Source organism: Gopherus flavomarginatus, chromosome 14 (genome assembly GCF_025201925.1).
Source record: "Gopherus flavomarginatus isolate rGopFla2 chromosome 14, rGopFla2.mat.asm, whole genome shotgun sequence".
Classification (NCBI taxonomy): Eukaryota; Metazoa; Chordata; order Testudines; family Testudinidae; genus Gopherus; species Gopherus flavomarginatus.
In genome coordinates this window covers 8,586,084-8,606,875 of record NC_066630.1, presented here as the reverse complement: position 1 = coordinate 8,606,875, position 20,792 = coordinate 8,586,084, and the positions used below count along the sequence as shown (strand labels likewise).

General features: G+C 42.1%; 1 protein-coding gene across 4 annotated transcripts in view; it reads left to right on the top strand.

Annotated features, from left to right (window-relative positions):
* The first annotated feature begins 684 nt into the window (after nt 1–684).
* USP10 (ubiquitin specific peptidase 10) overlaps nt 685–20,792 on the top strand; it is a 72,525-nt gene continuing 52,417 nt past the window's right edge. For all 4 annotated transcript variants that reach the window (XM_050923253.1, XM_050923251.1, XM_050923252.1 and 1 more), the window contains exon 1: nt 685–797. In XM_050923253.1, the coding sequence (XP_050779210.1) occupies nt 777–797 (21 nt within the window). In that variant the 5' untranslated portion in view covers nt 685–776. The remainder of the gene's footprint in view (nt 798–20,792) is intronic.

Genomic DNA, 20,792 nt, shown 5'->3' with positions numbered 1-20,792 from the left:
TTTTTCCAGCTGAGCAAACAGCTCCCATCACCTGGGTGATACAACTGAATGAAAGGCGGCTGCCGTGAGGTGACACTTCCTGGGACCTGGGCTAGAACTTAAGACCCACAAACATCTTGCCAATGCCAGCAACCTTGCAGAAGGCTGAGTCAGCCTGACCCAGGCAGAATTCTTCCAGCGGTGGAACGTGTGACAACTACAGAGCCGGATAGATCTCCAGTGGCCAGCTGGGACTGTGCACCTGTACCTCAGGGCAGCCCAACTGCTGACATGTATGAAGCTCAAAGGGCAGAGCATCAGCCCCGCTGGCATTAACGTGCACTTGGGATGAGGGAGGGGGTTGTGAGGCTGTCTTTGTTGCAGCCCAGTTCACCCCCAAGGGGTGTGTGTGTGTGTGGGGGGCGCTCTGTGTAGCAATCCTGCGTCCCCTCAGAGGAAGGCAGATCAGGCTGGGTCCCTTACAGTCAATGGGCCTCCGGGCCAGAGAGAGGCCCAAAGCCCCCAGGCCAGCTCCATCTCTCCCTCTTCTCCATCCCTCACCCACTCCCACCCCGCTCTCCCGCTGGCTCAGCTACTCTGCAGGGCCCACCCCCTTCCCGGGCTGCGCGCAGGCGCAGAGCCCTTCCCCCTGCCGGCGGGGCGAGCTGCGCGCAGGCGCCCTGGTGACCGCCTGCCCGCCCGGTGGTGTGTGTGCGCGAGAGAGAAGATGGCGGCGGCGGGGGCAGCAGCGTGAGGAGCCGAGCGGACGCCGAGCTCCCCATTGAAGCGCGGGCGCCATGGCCTTAAACAGCGCCCAGGTACTGCCCAGCGCGGGGCCCGCCGGGCGGGGGGTGGCGGGGGAGCCGTGCCCGGCCCTGGGGGGCTCCTGGGCCCCGCCGGCCCAGGGGAAGCATGCTGCCCGGGACTAGGCCCAGGGTGATTCTGCAGCCTCATTGAATCTCCTCAGGGGCCCGGCGGGCCCTGAGCCCCTCCGGGGGGGGCGGCAGCGCCTCCATCCCGGCAGCCCCTGGTGGGGGGAAGGGATCCTGGCCCTTAATGGCCGGGGTTTCACTGCGGGTTGGTGCGGGGAACGGGCGGCCTCCTGGGTGTCCTTTGCGGGATGTGGTGATTCCTCCTCCCTCCAAGGCTTTGCGTGTTGGGGGGGGGGGTTGGGAGTGATTCTGTGATGGGAAGGGAATAAGGAGTTTGGGGATTAATTTGGGTTTTCCCCTCTTCCCAAACAAACCTCAGTGCACGATGCTGCAAAGGGCTGTGGAACGAGATTAACATGCGCTGCGATGTGTGTGAAAATCCGTGTGTGTGTGTGTGAGAGATCAGCCAGCCAAGGTGTCAGTGCAGGGAATAAAAATCCTGCATTTGGGATGTGTGTGTGATAAACCAACCAAGATAGCTATGCATGGAATAAAAATCCTGCATTTCTGGGACCTTTTGCATGAAAGTTACAACTTGAAGCAAAGTTAGCACATGAGGCTTGATTCTTTGGTCCAATGTCCAGTGTGTTTAAAAGAAAAAAAGGGCAAATGATTGAATGGGACAATTTCTTTGTGTGTGCAAGTTTTGTTCCCAATCAAAGTAGTGGGGAATAAATATGCTGCATTGGCAGATGTGTATTTTAAAAAAACAAAGTTTTATATTTGATCCGATTAGGCATAATACAAATAATAGTAGTATGCTGTTTTACTAGTTGAGAAAAATATTTTCGGAAAATGAAAGTGTCTAGAGCAGCGTTATAATGCATTAGTTGTGTAGCATGTTTTTCTGAAAGTCATTCATCAAAGTGTTTGTATATAGTAAAAGTAGTGCATTAATGGTGATGGCTGTTTGTTTGTTTTTTTTGTTTGTTTTTTTTTAAAGCCAGAAGTATACTTGATCAAAACTACTGAGGTGTATTTGTCAGGCTTGATTTTTGAGAGAGCTGTTTTTGTTGACCCTTGAGTGCTGGAGGCAATTAGTTTTTGTGGCCTGTTCATCTGGTTTTAATATTTATAAAAAAATAATGGTTACAGAGTTTCTTACCTTTAACTTCCACTGTAAGCAGTCTATGGGAATTAATGTGGTTTTGTTTCTCAAGTGATCAGTATATGATCTTGAACAGACAGACTAGAACACCTACCATAATGAAAATTGAGAGAAACTCAAAGTTAAGCTTTAAAGTTTTTTGGACTCCCTTCTACTCCATCCCCAAGTGAGTAAAATAAGCAGTATTTTGTGTGATGATTATCCAGATGCAGTGCAAAAGACAGAAATTCAGACTTTCTTGATGGAGAATGACAGATATTTTTTGTATTGATGCTTAGTTCATTAAGTCTCTATCTTTCTTCTGTAATGAAAAAGCACACAACTGATAACTTACGTTTATGTTGAAGCAGTTAGAGAGGATTGTACATGCAGCTTTGCTCTTTTTCTAATATACACTTTTCACAGTGAGTATCTTCAAGGCCATTTAACCAACTGTGGGTAGTACTACTGTTAGTGCAACTATTCTGTAGATAAAGTGAAGCATGTAAGTCTTTACAGGATCAGGACTGAAGTTTGTGTATCCTTCAGAAAATAAACTTGCAGATTTTTTTTAAATCAATCATCTTGGCACTTTACAATCATTATTCCTGAAGATAGTCTAGTTTTTTAAAATTTTTGCATAAATCTCTGACCATGTGCTGTTATAATCCAGTTCTGCATATTGTTTTTATTTTGGTATCACTGTAGGTGTCAGTGATTGATAGTATTGTAGGAAGGCATGCTTTAACTGCCAAAGTAGGAAGAGAATATTATTTGGGAGAAAAGAAATTTATGAAGGCATCTTCAGGACTGCATTTCCCAAAAGTGGAACCTAAAGAGAGAAAGTTCTGTACATATTTGTGGTGTGTATTTTTGTGTGTGGAAATGCAATTTTAGATGTAGATGTGGATTTTTTGTTGTTTTTTTTAAATAATTTTAAGTTGAGACAATATTAGAGTGAAATGGAGTGAGAGTATGTTTTGATAGGACTTGTCTATTAGTATGAGACTATACCACATTGCTAATTTTTTAACACATTATGTGCATACCATCAGTGGTTTGAGCATTGGCCTGCTAAACCCAGAGTTGTGAGTTCAATCCTTGAGGGGGCATTTAGGGTTCCGGGCAAAAATCTGTCTGGGGATTGGTCTTGCTTTGAGCAGGGGGTTGGACTAGATGAGGTCCCTTCCAACCCTGATATTCTATGATTCTGTGACGAGACCCAGTAAAGGTGTAAAAGCATTTATTTTTTCATGTGGCTATGAACTAAATTTGTTTATCTTGATGGAGAAATATTTGTCTCCAAGGAAAAGTTATTCTGCTTCTCTATGGCTGTTTGGGATCCATGAAACATGCAGTCTGTTTTCAGTAGAGCAATATCATCCAGAAAGTTTAACTTTAATGGAGTGGAGAAAGTGAATACACTGGGCTTTAATTCCATGTTTACTGTATTTTTATTTCTGTTGAAGTGATAGTATGTGACTTTTGAAAGGAGTATCTTGAAATGACAGTTTTGACAACATGCTGTACAAAATGCATTTCAGAATATCCCAATATAAGTCAAATATACTCATCACTTTTGGCTTTTTATTTAATGAAGCTGTTTCATAATCATTTTAATCAGACACTTAAACACTCCTATCACTCTACTATACTTATGGGTGTGTACTTCTGAGCACATTTAAAATCTATTAGTTTTTTTTTCTCTCTTCAAAGACAGAACTTGATATAAACCTGTTGCATCACTGCTTGAGTCCTATTACAGGTATTAAGCTTTGTTTTAACATTAGCTGTGTTTTTGAAACTGTTACATTAAGAAAGCTTAAAAAATCCTGCTCTTAAAATAAAACCATTTTCATTCTTCAGCAAATGTTGGAAGTTTCTTTATTGGAAGTATTAATACATACTGCTAGTCATGAACGCTAGGAACGGTTCCTATTTGTTTGTTTCTTTTATCTCTTAGGTAGAATTAGTTATATGACAAACTTCCTGCATAAACCTTGTGAAAACAAATTAAATGGGGAAAGGGATACAAAAGTGGGATGAATCATTTCTTGCTTATTTGTTCTTTGACAAGATTAATTTAGTGCCACACAGGTACCTAGAAGGAAAATTTGTAACTTTTTTTCAGTCTGCTTGCCCCCCTTCCAAAAAAAATTCTAGACTACAGTACTGATTCAGACCTTTTTTTAGAATTGCTACTGCAGTTTGCTTATTTAATGATTTTTGTAGTGTCAGTTTAGGGAGCCTGTTTGTTGCTTAGACACACTGCCACCTCCATTCATGTTATGATTAAAAGTAGTTTTACAGTTGAAGAGGGGGGAAAGTGATGCTTTTGCACATGGGGAAAGTATGCTGTTCAGTTTCTATTTGTTGTGATACATGTGCAGCATGCTGTGTCATATAAAACAGACAAATCTGTTTGTAATAGAACTTGCTGGCCTTTGGCCATTGGATTATAGTCGTTTGTCACTTTACTGCCATTTCAGCAATGTAGATGTTCATTTACAAAGAATTACACATGCTAGACTGCAGTTTTTCTTCTTAGTGGAAATGCTTTATTTGTGACCATTTAACATACAATTTAGGATTAAGGAACATTGTACAGAACAAAGGTACTTCATCGTGGAAAAGCCTCATGACATATTTGATACATTTTAAAATTAGGATTAGAAATCCCTATTTCTGTTCTGTGTAATTACTGGTGTTTTATTCTAGTGAATAGGACTGTACAGACCTTTTGGGTGATATTACCAGTGATGGGTCAGTGTTTTCTGGGGTGGGCGAAGGAAGGAGAGAAGGGGTAGAACCTTCCCCTCCCATTTTGTCTAAATAGTATAATAGGATTTTACTGTTTTAGATTACTTAAAAGATATAACTTTGTATAAATCAGTTATTGTTAATTTATTCAAAGTTTAACTGTATAAACTTGTTTGTTAAAATTAGTTAAGAGTTATTGCGCTAATGAAGCGCAGCACTGTGTTTGATTATTAGATTCAGCAGTCTTAATACTTAGTTTATTTGCATCTGATCCTAACAACTCCATTGTATCTTGGAGTTCTCTACTTCTCTGGGGCTTGAAATAGCCCAAGTTTGTTAACCTTCGGAGCATGCTGCAAGGCCTCTGTTTTTCTCCCTTGCTTATATGGAGGTGGGTAAGATTGTCTTGGGGCTTATTAAAATTCTGTTTATACTGTTGTGTGTTGTGTTTTCAGGAATGCATTTTTAAGAGATTGTCAAGAATGCCCAGAGGCTACTGTGGATTTTTATTTTGTAGTGTAGGAGAAATTGAAATAAATGTTTAACATTCTGTGAAAGTGACGCTGGTTGTAGTTATTAATCATGTAAGCAGTGATGTAAATTTACATGGGCTTTGTAAATGAAGCATAAGACGTGTTCTTTGTTCCATATAGTTTATAATCTAAGGAGGGTGTGGTTGTGGAATCATTGTCATAATATGCATTGTTAAAATTTAATTGGAAATCAATAATAGTTTTCTGTTCTGTAGCTATCTTTTATTTTGATAAATGGGGATTGGCCCAGCTATTTTGGAATTCAGATAATAAACTTTAAAAGGATTACCAGTCTGCAGTTCAGTGTTGTATCTTGTTACCTGTGCACCTCTATCTGCTGCCACTAGTTTGAATATTTGGGTAATTCATTTGAGTTGATTGTTGTGATCTTCATGTACAGCACATCATGAAACTAGGGCAACATTATCACTTTGGATAAGGGGGAAAAAGTACCATAAGTTTATTTAATGTTTAAATTCTTTTAAAGTGGGGAAGAGGATCTGAAGGCCTTCAAAAAGAGGGAGCAGAAGAATGTTATAGGAAAACTCTCAGTATAAAAAATTATAGTTTCCAAACTTCCCCTAAAGATAATGTGTGGGGAAACATTTTAAAAAACGTATTAAAGGATTGATTTCCCTCCAATAATAGTGTGCATGGTAGATGCTTTTTAGGGTATTGTTTTGTTGGAACTAGGCTAAATATCCTAGAACCATAGTAATAATGCAGTGCGACCTGTATTTCCTGAGGGCAGTGGAAAGGATTTTTCATTTCATACATCACTTACAATTTACTGCAGTAATTTCACAAAGTCAGAGCATCTCCTCTTAACTCTGTTCTTTTCCCTTTGAAAGCTACATATTTGTCATGGATTTACGAGCATTGTTACAATTCATATTAGAAGTAAAGAAGCTGTACATCCTTGGCACACAGAAAAAGAGAACTTATTTGTGGTGAAAATCATGGTGTTGAAAACTCCTGGTGCAGGTTTCTCTGCAGATATCAAAACAATTTTCAGTCTAAAGCAATATCTATTGAAAAAAGGCTGTTGTTACCATGATGTATAATTTAGTGTTTTGCCGTAGGCAGAGCATTGATCTTTACATATTGTGAAACTTAAAGATTGCTTATCCACATCATGCTTTTATTTTTAACAGTTTAACAAAATATTAATACAAACTTATTCAAGGCTTCAAATTCAGTATGTGGTCACCAGAAACGTACACTTTTGTTTTTAAAGCCACCACATTTTCTTTTGCCCTGAGGCATAGATCCTGTGCTGCAGGATTCAATTCTCGCTACACAAGCACACTTTTCTTCTGCCCTCAATTGTTTTTTGACCAATTGCCTGGCCCAGTACAGGTCTGGAATAGGGGGACAGTTTCAGAGCCAGCCTCCCTTCCAGTCTTGAAAGGCAGGAGGTAATGGGAGCAGAATGCAAACAAAGGGAAGTGAGGTTTGTAAATTTCTGCATGGTGTAAAAGTGCCAGATTATTCTAGAAAGGGCATGGGGTGGAGTGAAGAGAGGGAGAAAAAGTGAATTACTTAATTTTAAGGTGGACATCGGAAACAAAGGCATATAGTGGTAAAGTGTCTTGTAGTATAGCAGGTTAATGGCTGAATTGGGGATAGAATCTGGATCTCTTTGAGTCCCAGTCCAGTGCCCTATCCACTGGACCATGCTGCCTCTAGTAGTGGTTTCTAATTGGACTGGTAGTAAAAGAAAGTGAGAAATGATGCCCCTGTAGAATGGAAAGTGACACTAGTCTCCTTTCACCCCTTATCTCACTCCTCACTCCCTCTCACCCCTTGTCTCCTCCAAAAAAATTAACGCATTGCTATTTGAATTTCTGGTGTGTGATCTATTACTATTCACTGAAGTAAAATCCTAATGTAAGGTGTATTGGAAATCAAATGAAAGTTATAGATCATTTAAATTAGTTTTTCCCATCCACCCTTGACGAATAGCGCTTAAGACAGAAAATAAATATTCATACATTATTTACATGATAATTTAAACATATTTTTGTATTTGTGTTTTAGTAGGAAAGAACAAATTTTACTGGCAACTTCTTGGGATTAAAAGCAACAACAACAAAATAAAGTATATAATAAAACCATACAAGAGTGGAGAGGAATAGTCCAGTTTCAGAATATAAAAAGTAAAACTGTAAGAGTAAAATTGGCTTAGTCACCCAAGTCCCATTCTCTGTCTTGGCAAGTTTGTGTTCTATTCACAAACAAAATTGGATTATGATGGTCACCTCTTCTACTTAATAATCCAACTTTGCTAGGGATCTGCCTGTGTAAGGCGCCTCCAAAAGAAGAGTTTACCAATCTGAGATACCTTAATGTTGCCAAGAGCCTACTCACCCAAGTTTGCTTTGTTAGTTAGGGTAAAGATAATGAACATGTTATCATGATTAGTACTTGTCGTTATTATATAGAGGCCATAAAGGGTTGTTGTTATCATTGCTGGGGTCTGACTTTAGCTGCAGAATAAAAATTCCAAAGGATTGTTACTGATATCAACCATGAAAGCAGTGTAGTTAAAGTAAAGAAAGTAGTGCTAAATAAGTTATTCTGAAAGTATTCTTTCAATTGATTTTCACTTCATGTAGTTTCCATCAAAAGTCGTCTTTGGGCTGTAGCTGTCACATTCCTATTCTTACTTTTTTCATGTTATAAATCTTTCAAACGGTGCACAAGTACAGTTTAAGGCACACTGAGGTTTCATTTTTCGTCACCTCTGAGTGGACTAGCAATCAGAATGGATTACATAGTGCCGACAACACACTCTCTCCAACCTTCCAGTCAGCCAGCTTTGCCTTGCCTATCTCTTCCAACCCAAGTGTGACCAGGGAAAACCGTTTGTGATCAGAGCTGACGTTGTCAGACTGACCTCTTTGCTTGTGTGGCCCACATTTTAGTACAGAGAGAGTCTCATCGATCTCCTGTTCCTTTGTATTTCTGTGGATGACATCCCCTTTGGCTCATGATGGCATAATATCTGGTGGCTACTACAGCAGAAATAGAGAAGTGTTATTAGGAAAGTATACCATATTTGAAGCTGTATCTTGTGCCAGTTTAACAGCTGGAAATAGAGCCAGCAGTATGTGTCGCTTGGCTTTCTGTGGGCCACCAGCAAGTGCTCCACTCCACAGCTTGGGAATATCTTGATTGTCCTGGAAAGACTTCACTGTGATCAATTTATTGCACAAGTTGCAGCAACAGTTTGGAGCCACAAGTGTTTAAGCAAGACTTTGCCCGCCATGCTTTGTATGTTGTTTGACAGTGCTTCATAATGACTTTTTGCATGATAGCCACTGTTTAAAATGTTAGGTTGTATATTAATTGTAGGCATTTTCTCATCTCATGAAGGCCAGAAAATAACTCTTCTAAAATGAGTTTAAGCACAAGGTTCAACACATCCCATATACTTCAGGAGCAGTCAAAAGTGGGGCATAGTGATTGTTGGCAAGCATGAAATCAGGAAAAAAGTTCTTATTCACTGAAGCCTTGTTAGTTTAGTTCAGGGGTTCTCAAACTGGGGGTTGGGACCCCTACAGGGAATCGCAAGGTTATTGCATAGGGGGTCATGAGCTCTCCACCTCCACACCAAACCCCGCTTCTCCTCCCTCATTTATAATGGTGTTAAATATATAAACAAATGTTTTTAATTTATATGAGGGGGATCGCACTCAGAGACTTGCTATGTGAAAGAGGTCACTAGAACAATAGTTTGAGAACCACTGGTTTAGTTAATATCCTCCAACTACTTGAACTAGTGTTGTGTAAGTAACAATGTGAGTAATTCTTGTACTGCTGCTTATGAAATATCTGCAGATTTTACTAGTAGGTGTTTTAAATTTTTTTTTATTTTTTTTATTTTTTTTAGAAGTGGATTTGAAACCACAGGAGAAAACACTTAGTCACACCAGTACTCTGTTCCATTAATGTGCTGGCTAATATGTACTATTTCTAAGTGAGGACTATGCCGACTTCACAATAGTAAGATTAAAATCTCCAGAAATCTGATTTATGGTTTTGGAGCATTGTGCTATTTTACCACTAGTAGCATTTTAGAGTTCACCATCATAGTAAGTTCATTTAGTTTCAGAGGAAAGGAAGAGAAGTTAAACTTGATGAAGATGATAAACTGAGTTGTCTCATGTTTCCGAAATCTAGTTTTCTCCACTCTTATATTCTTATTGGAATGTGCAGAAGGGACTAAAAAGATCTCAAGACAAATAAATTGCTGTAAGAAAAACAAAGGAGTTTAATATGCCAATAAGTTACAAAATAGTTAGGCCTTCAGCACTACAGTGTTAGGTAGACATAAGTCACGTTGTGTAAGTCTATTTGTGCATGTGTCTATGCTCAAATTTGCCTCCGGCCGATGTAAGAGGCCTTCTAAAGCAAGCGAGTAAAAGCACCTTCCTGAGTGGCGCAGAGCCATGCTCAACCTACTGAGGTTGACACAGTGAAAGTATAGATGCTGCATAATCTGTCGACCCTACCTGTCCTCCAGCAGATGTCCCAGCATGCCCCATCCCCTGTGATAGTGATCATTCTGATCACATTTTAAAACTCGGCTTCCCAGGGGCTAGAGACTGGAAATTGCTCCCTCTTTAAGTTCCTTGTGTGTTTTCAAAATGCTTTTTCATGATTTCTCACTTTGCTGAGCACACCTCGCAGCTCACCTTTGTTGTGTGCAACTGCCCAGTCACGTACTCAGGCCATGTCTACACTCCTGGACCTGTGAGGAAAAGAGGCTGTGTCAAGCACAGCTGCAGCCCAGCCATAGAAACTTTGACATCTACAAACAGGTTGTACAGGGAAGACAGGCAAAGGAGTATGACAGGGATCAGCAGCAATATTGTATGAAGGTAAAGGAGTTTTGTCACAATTCCACGTAGCTCTTGTGCTGTGCTGCAGACCTGCCACTGCTATAAGGAACTGCATGCCATACTTGACAGAGACCCCAGTCGCACCCTGCAGAGCACCGTGGATATGTTGGAAGGCCCTGAGACAGAGACTCCTGCCATTAACAGCCAGGGCTGAGATGGGAGAAGATGCAGTGGGGGACTCTAGCCATATAGCAAGCCAAGACCTATTTGAGATTCCTCCACAGATTAGCCAGTCCTGGTAGGCAGGTGCAAATGAGCCTGATGAAAGGGAAAGGAACTCTGGTAATTCTGTGCATGCATTTTTCCTTATAGTATTTAAATGTAAAGATGGTGCCCATCCATCAAATTCTTTTACTTCTACAAGAAGAGGTAGAGGAACCACAAACAGAAGCAAAGTTGGCATCTGTTTTTCATTCCCCTTTTGAGTGAGTTGGGGCTAGGGGAATGTGAAGCTGGTTATGTACATAGGGATATTCCTTTTATCTCTTGAGAGATCTTGATTAAACTTTCATGTAGACATTTTGCATTTTTTTCCCAAAGGTTACTAGGGATGTCTACCTTATTTCTCCCTCCTCAGTAGGATAGTTTCCCACACCACTCTGCAGTGTTTGGCTGGCAACATTGCAGTAAACTGGCTAGCAGCATATGGGGCCTGGCAGCTTTGAGATGCCAGTAGCGGCTGTGTTCTATGTGCCTTTGTCACCCTCGAGAGTGGGAGATCAGCTAAAATCACCACCACCTATGAAAAACAATGCCAGTATTTAGTGCCATTGCCCTATACTCATACCCATGCAATAGGGACCAAAATTGTATAGCTTCATGTAATAGAAAATCCTTCTCCACCTTCCCCTTGCTGCTGGGAGACATACTCATCATGGCTGGGGCTAGAGAACAGTGCTGTGTTGAGTTGCTCCAAAACTGAAGTGTCAATAAGCGTTTCTTATTAAAATTGTTTATGGAAATAAGGGAAAGGAGATTTGAAACTTTCCCCTTTCCCTTGTGACTGTAAATCCAATGGTACGTATGTCTGTTTTTATCAGCAGCTTCTGGCATGGCTGCCTTGAGGGGTGCCCTCTCTATGCCTGCAAAACACCTGGCCCTGAGGATGAGAAAGAAGAGGACTAGGGAGGACGTGTTCTTTGAGATTCTGAAAGCCAGTGCTGCATCGAACTGTAAACTAAGGACTTGGAGGGCCAGTATATCTGTCAGCATGGAGAAAGACAGGACAGGAAAAAGACCTAGGAGTCCCAGCAAGACAAGGAGAGCGAGATGCACCAGGACATAATGGGGCTTCTAAGGCAGCACACTCCACTGCTGCAGACCTTGCTTGGCCTGCAGGTCCAGAAATCCTCCACTGTCTGCTGTTCTTGGAGTACTCCATGCTTGCTGCTCCCTATCCACTCAACTTAACATGGGGTGCATTCTTATCCCTACCACTCCTCTCCGGAGGACATCAAGGAAGGCCACAGCTTCACATACACTGACCTGTGAGAACCACAACTGGTGCATGTGTAGCCACAATGGACTATCTTTGTGTACTCAGATGAATGCGTGCCCACTTCTCTAATTTTAAATTTTCACTATGTTCAGTTATGTTAAAAACTTGTATAACATTGGCCGGTGTGGTTTTTTTTTTTGGGTTTTTGTTTTTTTGTTTTTTTGTGGTTTTTTTGTTGCACACTGATTTTTTTTCTGCACTTTTTCCCACTCTATAAAGTTCTATTTTTGGAAAATCAAATTATCTTACTAGTTCACAACAGATATTGCAGAATGCATAGCAATGGTCAAAGGAAACAGCACCACAGAATTCATAGCTTCAGGAAAACACCCAGCAATGGTTTGTAAATGTACAGCAAGCACCCCAGAATTCTTAGCAGCACTCAAAGCTCCAGGTTCAGAAAACCCTCCAGCATAGATCATTACTGTGGCTGACTGTTAAAGTGCTCTTCCAAAGCCTCCCTCAACTGCATAGCTCCATGTTGAGCTCTTGTAATGCCCCTTGTGTTTGGCTGTTCCAAGTTCACACACAGCTTCTCCACTTTCACCCTAGTGGCAGCGTTCCCTCTTTTGCCTCACACGCATTATTCAGGAGGCAACATGTAGCTATAACCACTGGTCTATTTTTCTCCCTGAGATTCAGTCTAGTGAGTAAACACTGCTAGTGGCCCTTCAGTTTACCAAAATCACATTAAACAGTCATTTGGCACCTGCTGAACTAATAGTTGAATCTTTCCTTGGTACTCTCGAGACGACCAGTGTAGGGCTTCATGAGAAAGGGGTTGGCTGAGTCCCCCAGAGTCACTATTGGCATTTGATTATTGCCAGTGGTAATCTGATGGTTGGGAAGTGTGTCCCTGCTTGCAGCTTTCAGAACAGTCCTGTATTTTTAAAGATGCGTGCATCTTCCACTTTCCCGAGCAGCCACCAGTGTTTGCAAAACCATAGAAAAGTAGCATTTTCTGTTGATGTACTTGGGCTGGTGCCAAAATGAGGGGTATGTATGCTATACTAACCTAATTGCCTTCTGTGATGACATAACTGGCTTTATGGATGAGGGGAAAGCAGTGGACGTGTTATTCCTTTACTTTAGCAAAGCTTTTGGTACGGTTTCCCACATTATTCTTGCCAGCAAGTTAAAGTAGTATGGGCTGGATGAATGAACTATAAGATGGATAGAAAGCTGGCTAGATCATCAGGCTCAATGGGTAGCTATCAATGGCTCTGTGTCTAGTTGGCAGCCAGTATCAAGTGGAATTCCCCAAGGGTTGGTCCTGGGGCTGGTTTTGTTCAATATCTTCATTAATGATCTGGAGGATGGCGTGGACTGCACCCTCAGCAAGTTTGCAGATGACACTAAACTGGAAGGAGTGGTAGATACGCTGGAGAGCAAGGATAGGATACAGAGGGACCTAGACAAATTAGAGGATTGGGCCAAAAGAAATCTGATGAGGTTCCGCAAGGACAAGTGCAGAGTCCTTCACTTAAAACAGAAGAATTCCATGCACTGCTACAGACTACAGACCGAGCAGCTAGGCAGCATTTCTGTAGAAAAGGACCTAGGAGTTACAATGTACAAGAAGCTGGATATGAGTCAACAGTGTGCCCTTGTTGCCAAGAAAGCTAATGGTATTTTGGGCTGTATAAGTAGGAGCATTGACAGCAGATTTAGAGACGTGATCATTCTCCTCTGTTTGGCATTGGTGAGGCCTCATCTGGACTACTGTGTCCAGTTTTGGGCCCCACACTACAAGAAGGATGTGGAAAAATTGGAATGAATCCAGCGGAGGGCAATACAAATGATTAGGGGGTTGGAGCACATGGTTTATGAGGAGAGGCTGAGGGTACTGGGATTGTTTAGTCTGCAGAAGAGAAGAATGAGGGGGGATTTGGTAGCTGCTTTCAGCTACCTGAAAGGGGGTTCCAAAGAGGATGGATCTGTTCTCAATGGTAGCAGATGACAGAACAAGGAGTAATGGTCTCAAGTTGCAGTGGGGGAGGTTTAGGTTAGATGTTAGGAAAAAACGTTTTCACTAGGAGAGGGTGGTGAAGCACTGGAATGGGTTACCTGGGGTGGTGGTGGAATCTCCTTCCTTAGAGGTTTTTAAGGTCAGGCTTGACAAAGCCCTGGCTGGGATGATTTAGTTGGGGATTGGTCCTTCTTTGAGCAGGGGGTTGGATTAGATGACCTCCTGTGGTCCCGTCCATCCCTGATATTCTGATTCTATCTGTTGCCTTACCATAGTTTGGAAACCCCATTGCTCACATCCATCCACTGTGTCTTGCACATTGGTGAGAGTCACAATCCTGCATAGCCATGTTAATCGTCTCCTGCTAACTACTCACATGACAATGAACCCCACAGTGAATTTTCCAACTCCAATATTATTTCCCACTGACTGGTAGCAATTTGATGTTTCAAGCTTCCAGAGTGTGATTGTCACTCACTTCTCCACTTTCAGTGTAGCTCTTACGAAGGTATCTCTGTGCTGAAGGGCTGGGGCGAGCTCGGGGCACTGATTCAGCATTTGGCCTTTCACATTCGGAATTTATGCACCTGCACCTATGTCTTGTCATCCCATACATGCATTGTGGTGCGATCCCACCAGTCAGTGCTCATTTCTTGGGCCCAGAAGTGGCGCTTCACCGTTTGCAGCTGTTCCAGAATGCCACCAACAACCTTGAATTGTTTTTCACTGTGTCCCTCAGCAAACTGTCCTAGAAGAAATCCTCATAGCCCAAGTTGTTGAAATACTTCCTGATGGTCTACAAACACAGGAGAATTGTGTGTCTTGTATTTGCAACATTTATGATAGTAGCCCAGAACTCTGTGGGCTCCATGCTTGTCCGGGATGGTAGAGACCAAAAAGTCTTGTCTAGGTTTATAGGTCTGTCAGTGTTTAACAAATAGGCATTTGCTACATGTTTAAGGGAGAAAGAATCCCAGATCTGCTCTTAGACTGTGGAATTTTCTCCCAAGGAAAGTAGTAAAACCCCCATCTTTTGGGCCATTTAAAATTAGACAAAGGATTTGTAAATGCGCGTTAGTAAATGTGCAGTAGATAATGATATTGCACTGATTATAAGATAAGAAGTTTATTAGATTATTTAAGCCATTTAAAAGTTGTTTTTATTAGTTAAATAAAACTACCTTGAAAGTGCTAGGTACATAAGAGAAAAACAAGTTTATCAAAATATGTTTGCATTTAAAACTAACACACACACTTAAATAAAATAAGTATTATGTGTACTGACTGAATTGGACTGATGTTTCTAATCACCATATCTTTCAGGCTTTTAGAATTGATAGATCTCATCTTCTCACACCTTATTTTTATTCATGGGATGAATAGGAAGAAGGAAAATAAGCTTTCCTGCTGTTTCAACTTCCAGTTGGTTTTTCAGTTTTGAGTGAAGTAGTTGTTGAACTGAACTAGTTGAATAAACTGAAATGAGGAAAATTATCCCTCTGTACCTGCAGAGCAGGCCACTGTAATCTAAAGTTGGTTTAGCACTTCCACAAACTCTGGTTCTAGGTGCTTTGCCAGTGACTTCCACCAGTTCAGTGGTTTAACTTTCTTTAAAACAGATACAGGTTGAATTTTTGTATTTAATTTAATTTAAATTATATGAATAGATTATAGTAATGTTAGACCTCAACATAAGCTGTCATAATATCAAATTTAATTTTAAATAGTCTTATTTTTAAAAAGAGAGATGCATTTTGTTAAAATTGGGATTTTAAAAATTGCCTTTGCAACCTGTATTTGCCCCAGGGTGCGTATACATTATGGTAGTGTTTAATTACATGGTCATCTACTATTTTTTTCCCCACAGAACTGCTTCCTTGTTCAAAGCAGAGATTCAATGGTGTTCACTTAACGAGCAGTCTATGCAATATTTTGTTTTATCCTTGTTTTTCAGTGTATGGCTCCATGCCTTATTCACTGTACACTATTCAAACCCTGCTCTGGAGACATTAATTACCTCATGGGCCTTTTTTTATGGTCCTCAACATTATAGTTTCTAAGTACTTGTCAAACATTAATTTATGTTCTAAACACCCTGGTGAGATGAGAGAGTGGCTTTATGTCCATTTTGCAGATGAGGAACTGAGGCACAGAAACTAAGGTTAGAAATTTCCGTGAATTCAGAATGCCCAATTTGAAACATCTAGGACCTGATAACTTAGCATTTATATAGTTTCATTTGTTCAAAGCACAGTTCCCATTGATTTCAGTTACTGCTGTGAATATTGTGCACTTCTGTAAATCAGACCTCAGGATATCAAGTTGGATACCCAACAATGTGGCAGAGGCAGGGACGGAATCCAGTTCTTTGGGACAGCATTCAGCTGCCTTAACTATCAGACTGTACCTTTGTGTTTCTGCAATCCCCTGCCTCCTTCATTAGATGCCTTCCAGCATCTGCTACAGATGAGGCAGGGGTGCTTCCTACATGACGCAAACCTGATCCATCCCCAAAGTAAGTCTGTCTTGTCATAAGAACATAAGAATGGCCCTACTGGGTCAGACCAAAGGTCCATCTAGTCCAGTATCCTGTCTTCCGACAGTGGCCAGTGCCAGGTGCCCCAGAGGGAATGAAAAAAACAGGTAATCATCAAGTGATCAATCCCCCGTCGCTCATTCCCAGCTTCTGGCAAACAGGGGCTAGGGACACCATTCCTGCCCATCCTGGCTAATAGCCATTGATGGACCTATCCTCCATGAATTTATCTATTTCTTTTTTGAACCCTGTTATGTTCTTGGCCTTCACAACCTCTTTTGGCAAGGAGTTCCACAGGCTGGCTGTGTATTGTGTGAAGAAATACTTCCTTTTATTGTTTTAAACCTGCTGCCTATTAATTTTATTTGGTGACTCCTAGTTCTTGTGTTATGAGAAGCAGTAAACAACACTTCCTTATCTACTTTCTCTACACCAGTCATGATTTTATAGACCTCAATCATATCTCCCCATAGCCATCTCTTTTCCAAACTGAAAAGTCCCAGTTTTATTAATCTCTCCTCATACAGAAGCCGTTCCATACCCCTAATCATTTTTGTTGCCCTTTTCTGAATCTTTTCCAATACCAATATCTCTTTTGAGATGGAACGACCACATCTACTTACAGTATTCAAGATATGGGGGTACCGTGGATTTACATAGAGGCAACATGATATTTTCTGTCCTATTATCTATCCCTTTCTTAATTATTCCCAGCATTCTGTTAGCTTTTTTGACTGCCTCTGTACATTGAGTGGATATTTTCAGAGAACTATCCACAATGACTCCAAGATCTCTTTCTTGAGTGGTAACAGCTAATTTAGACCCCACCATTTTATATTTATAGTTGGGATTATGCTTTCCAATGTGCATTACTTTGCGTTTATCAACATTAAATTTAATGTGCTATTTTGTTGACCAGTCACCCAGTTTTGAGAGATCCTTTTGTAGCTCTTCTCAGTCTGCCTGGGTCTTAACTATCTTTAAGAATTTTGTATTATCTGCAAATCTTGCCACCTCACTGTTTACCCTTTTTTCCAGATCATTTATGAATATGTTGAATAGGATGGGTCCCAGAACAGACCCTAGGGGGATACCACTATTTATTTACCTCTCTCCATTCTGAAAACTGACCATTTATACCTACCCTTTGTTTTTTATCTTTTAACCACTTACCAATCCATGAGAGTACCTTCCCTCTTATCCAGTGGCAGCTTACTTTGCATGAGAGCCTTTGGTGAGGGACCTTGTCAACGGGCTATCTGAAAATCCACTGAATGGGGCAAGTATCCTGTGGAAAAAATAGAATGTGATTGCTTTATGATAATCTTTCATTATGTACGCACAATAAGTGGGCAGAATTATGGTTGCATAAGTGTCTTTAATAGTGGCATTTCCTAACTATTCAGTGATTGACTTTAAAACAGTAATGTTTTAAACACTTTTTTATATCATTTCCGTGTTTTTTTTTAAAAAATTAAGCTATTACACTATATGGCATCATATTGACACATCGGGCATCAGCAGGGTTGTAATCTTTAGATTCAGTGAGCAGACCTCTGCCTTTTGAATTATGACTGTTAGTAAGTTGTCATTTTCTGTGTGGACTAGTGCTGAAGGGGACGTAGGCAGAGATGCAGTTTGCCAGAGGGTTTAACAATATTTACTGACAGCGGAGGAATGGTGAGATTCAGGAATCTTTGGTTCCATCCAAGTCTCTGGAGGGGAGAGTTTTTTCTCTAGTAGTCACAGACTCTTGTACCTTTTCCACCAGAAGCACAACACCTGCCCCATCCCCTCCCAGTCCTGTCTGCTTTCCTACCACTGGGTCCTTGTGCCAGTCTCCTTGATCTTTGGGAGAGGATTGCACAGTAACTCCATGAAATTTTCCTTGAGATCTCTCAGGGTATGTCTACATCTACAATTTTGCAGCGCTGGTTGTTACAGCTGTATTAGTACAGCTGTATAGGGCCAGCGCTGCAGAGTGGCCACACTTACAGCAACCAGCGCTGCAAGTGGTGTTAGATGTGGCCACACTGCAGCGCTGTTGGGCGGCTTCAAGGGGGGTTCGGGGAACGCGAGAGCAAACCGGGAAAGGAGACCAGCTTCGCCGTGGTTTGCTCTCGCATTCCCCGAACCACCCTGCAAACCGCAGGGAAGGAGACCTGCTTGCTCGGGGGTTCGGGGAACGAGAGAGCAAACCGGGAAAGGAGACCAGCTTTGCCGCGGTTTGCTCTCGCGTTCCCCGAACCACCCTGCAAACCGCAGGGAAGGAGACCTGCTTGTTCGGGGGAACGCGAGAGCAAACCGCGGCGAAGCTGGTCTCCTTTCCCGGTTTGCTCTCGCGTTCCCCGAACCACCCAGCAAACCTCAGGGAAGGAGACCTGCTTGCTCGGGGAACGCGAGAGCAAACCGGGGAAGGAGACCAGCTTCGCCGCGGTTTGCTCTCGCGTTCCCCGAACCCCCCTGCAAACCGCAGGGAAGGAGACCTGCTTGCTCGGGGGTTCGGGGAACGAGAGAGCAAACCGGGAAAGGAGACCAGCTTCGCCGCGGTTTGCTCTCGCGTTCCCCGAACCACCCAGCAAACCGCAGGGAAGGAGACCTGCTTGCTCGGGGTTCGGTGAACGCGAGAGCAAACCGGGTAAGGAAACCAGCTTGATCACCAGAGGCTTCCTCAGGTATGCTGGGATACCTGCTTATTCCACGGAGGTCAAGAAAAGCGCTGGTAAGTGTCTATACTTGATTACCAGCGCTGGATCACCAGCGCTGGATCCTCTACACCCGAGACAAAACGGGAGTACGGCCAGCGCTGCAAACAGGGAGTTGCAGCGCTGGTGGTGCCCTGCAGATGTGTACACCTCCTAAGTTGCAGCGCTGTAACCCCCTCACCAGCGCTGCAACTTTGTGATGTAGACAAGCCCTCAGAAGGATTCAAGGGACATCCCTGCGAACATAAACTGCTCTACATGGCCCCTCTTGCCTAACTTTAGAGAGAAGTGAAAAGCAGATAACACTGCCTCTTTGTTGTACTGCTACCTCGTCTAGTAAATGAATGAAAAGTTGATAGCTGTGTCTTCTTATATTGGGGGCACCATCAGTACATGTTATTGTTATGGGAAGTACAATTACACACTTAACTGAAGAACCTCAGGTGTATTGGGTTCACCCATGCTTGACTGCCAGGACTGACTGAACTGCAGAGGAGTCTGAAACAGGTTCTAGCTTGCAGCATAGCTGGATGCCCTAGTCAGATCTCCCCTGTCCTCCTCCACCTCCTCATCCTTGCTGTTCATGACAGGGTCCTATGACTCAGCTTTCTTGGAGGTATCCATGGTGGTCTGCAGGGTGGCAGTGGGGTCTCTGCCAAGCATGGCATGCAGCTCCTTGTAAAAGCTGCAGGTCTAAGTTTTGGTACTGGATCAACTGTTGGCCTCCCTGGCCTTCTGATATGCTAACACAGTTCCTTCACTTTCATGTGGCACTGCTGCTAGTCCCTGTTGTACCCTTCTGCATCTCCCTTGCAGTCTGCTCAGAAATGTCCACAATTCCGTAGCTTGTTCGTAGCTGTGCTTGCACAGCTTCTTCTCCCCACAGGCTCAGGAGACCCAGTATCTCCTGTATACTCCAAGCTCGACCAGATATGGATCATGTAGCTGGCATTGTCAGCTGGGCAGTTGCATACAACAGTGAAGAGCTGCTAGGTGTGCTCACCAAGATGGACAAGCAGGAAAAGGTATTTCAAAAATTTGCAAGGCTTAAAGGAGGGGTTGTGGGGGGCTTCTAGTTTCCATGACCACTTTTCTGTGGGTTTCATAATTGTGACCAGGGTGGTCAGTGTCTGGCACTGAGACAGCTGCTTGGAGGTCTGTTTGGATCAATGTAAGTAATTCAGTTTCTTCAGTCTTGCTGCGTCAACCTCAGTACATCTACTGTGGCTCAGCTATGTACCTGCACCTAAGAAGTCTCATAAAAACAAATTATGATTCAGCAAATGTTTTTGTTAGGAACATTTTTGGGAGACGTTAAATGCAGTGTTTTAAGTGTAGGCCTACCCTAAGAGCTATGGGGCAATTCGCTGTAATATGTCTTAAGGGTTCTGTTCTTTAGGTGTTAAGTGATGTTTTTGGGTGTTGAATAACTGATATATAGCGGCTGCTTAAAGAATCCTTCAAGGACTTAATGTTTTCATGGTCTCATACGTTGATCTTTAACTTCAAGCTGATAGATTACTTTATGTATGTAGTTTATGATCTTATGATTGTTTTGGTCTTGAGAACAATAGCTTTTATGTATGGCTTTTGTGTGAAGTATTGAGAACTGAAGATATTTGTATGTACTTAAGTTTTATGTTTAGAAATACTTTTTATCAGGTTCTTCTAAGACTCCAAGTTCAAAAATGTTAAATCTTATGCATATTTTTGCAGTTGCTTGGAGCTGCAGCTTAAACTTCCTTTTTGAATTACTAGTGTATCCACTTATTGTTTCTTTAAGGAAAGGAAACTGAGTTAAAAATGTAAAATGCAATAGGGCTATATAATCTACCACAACCCAGCCTTTGATTTTATAGATGAAACAGCCACTCACATTTTCAACT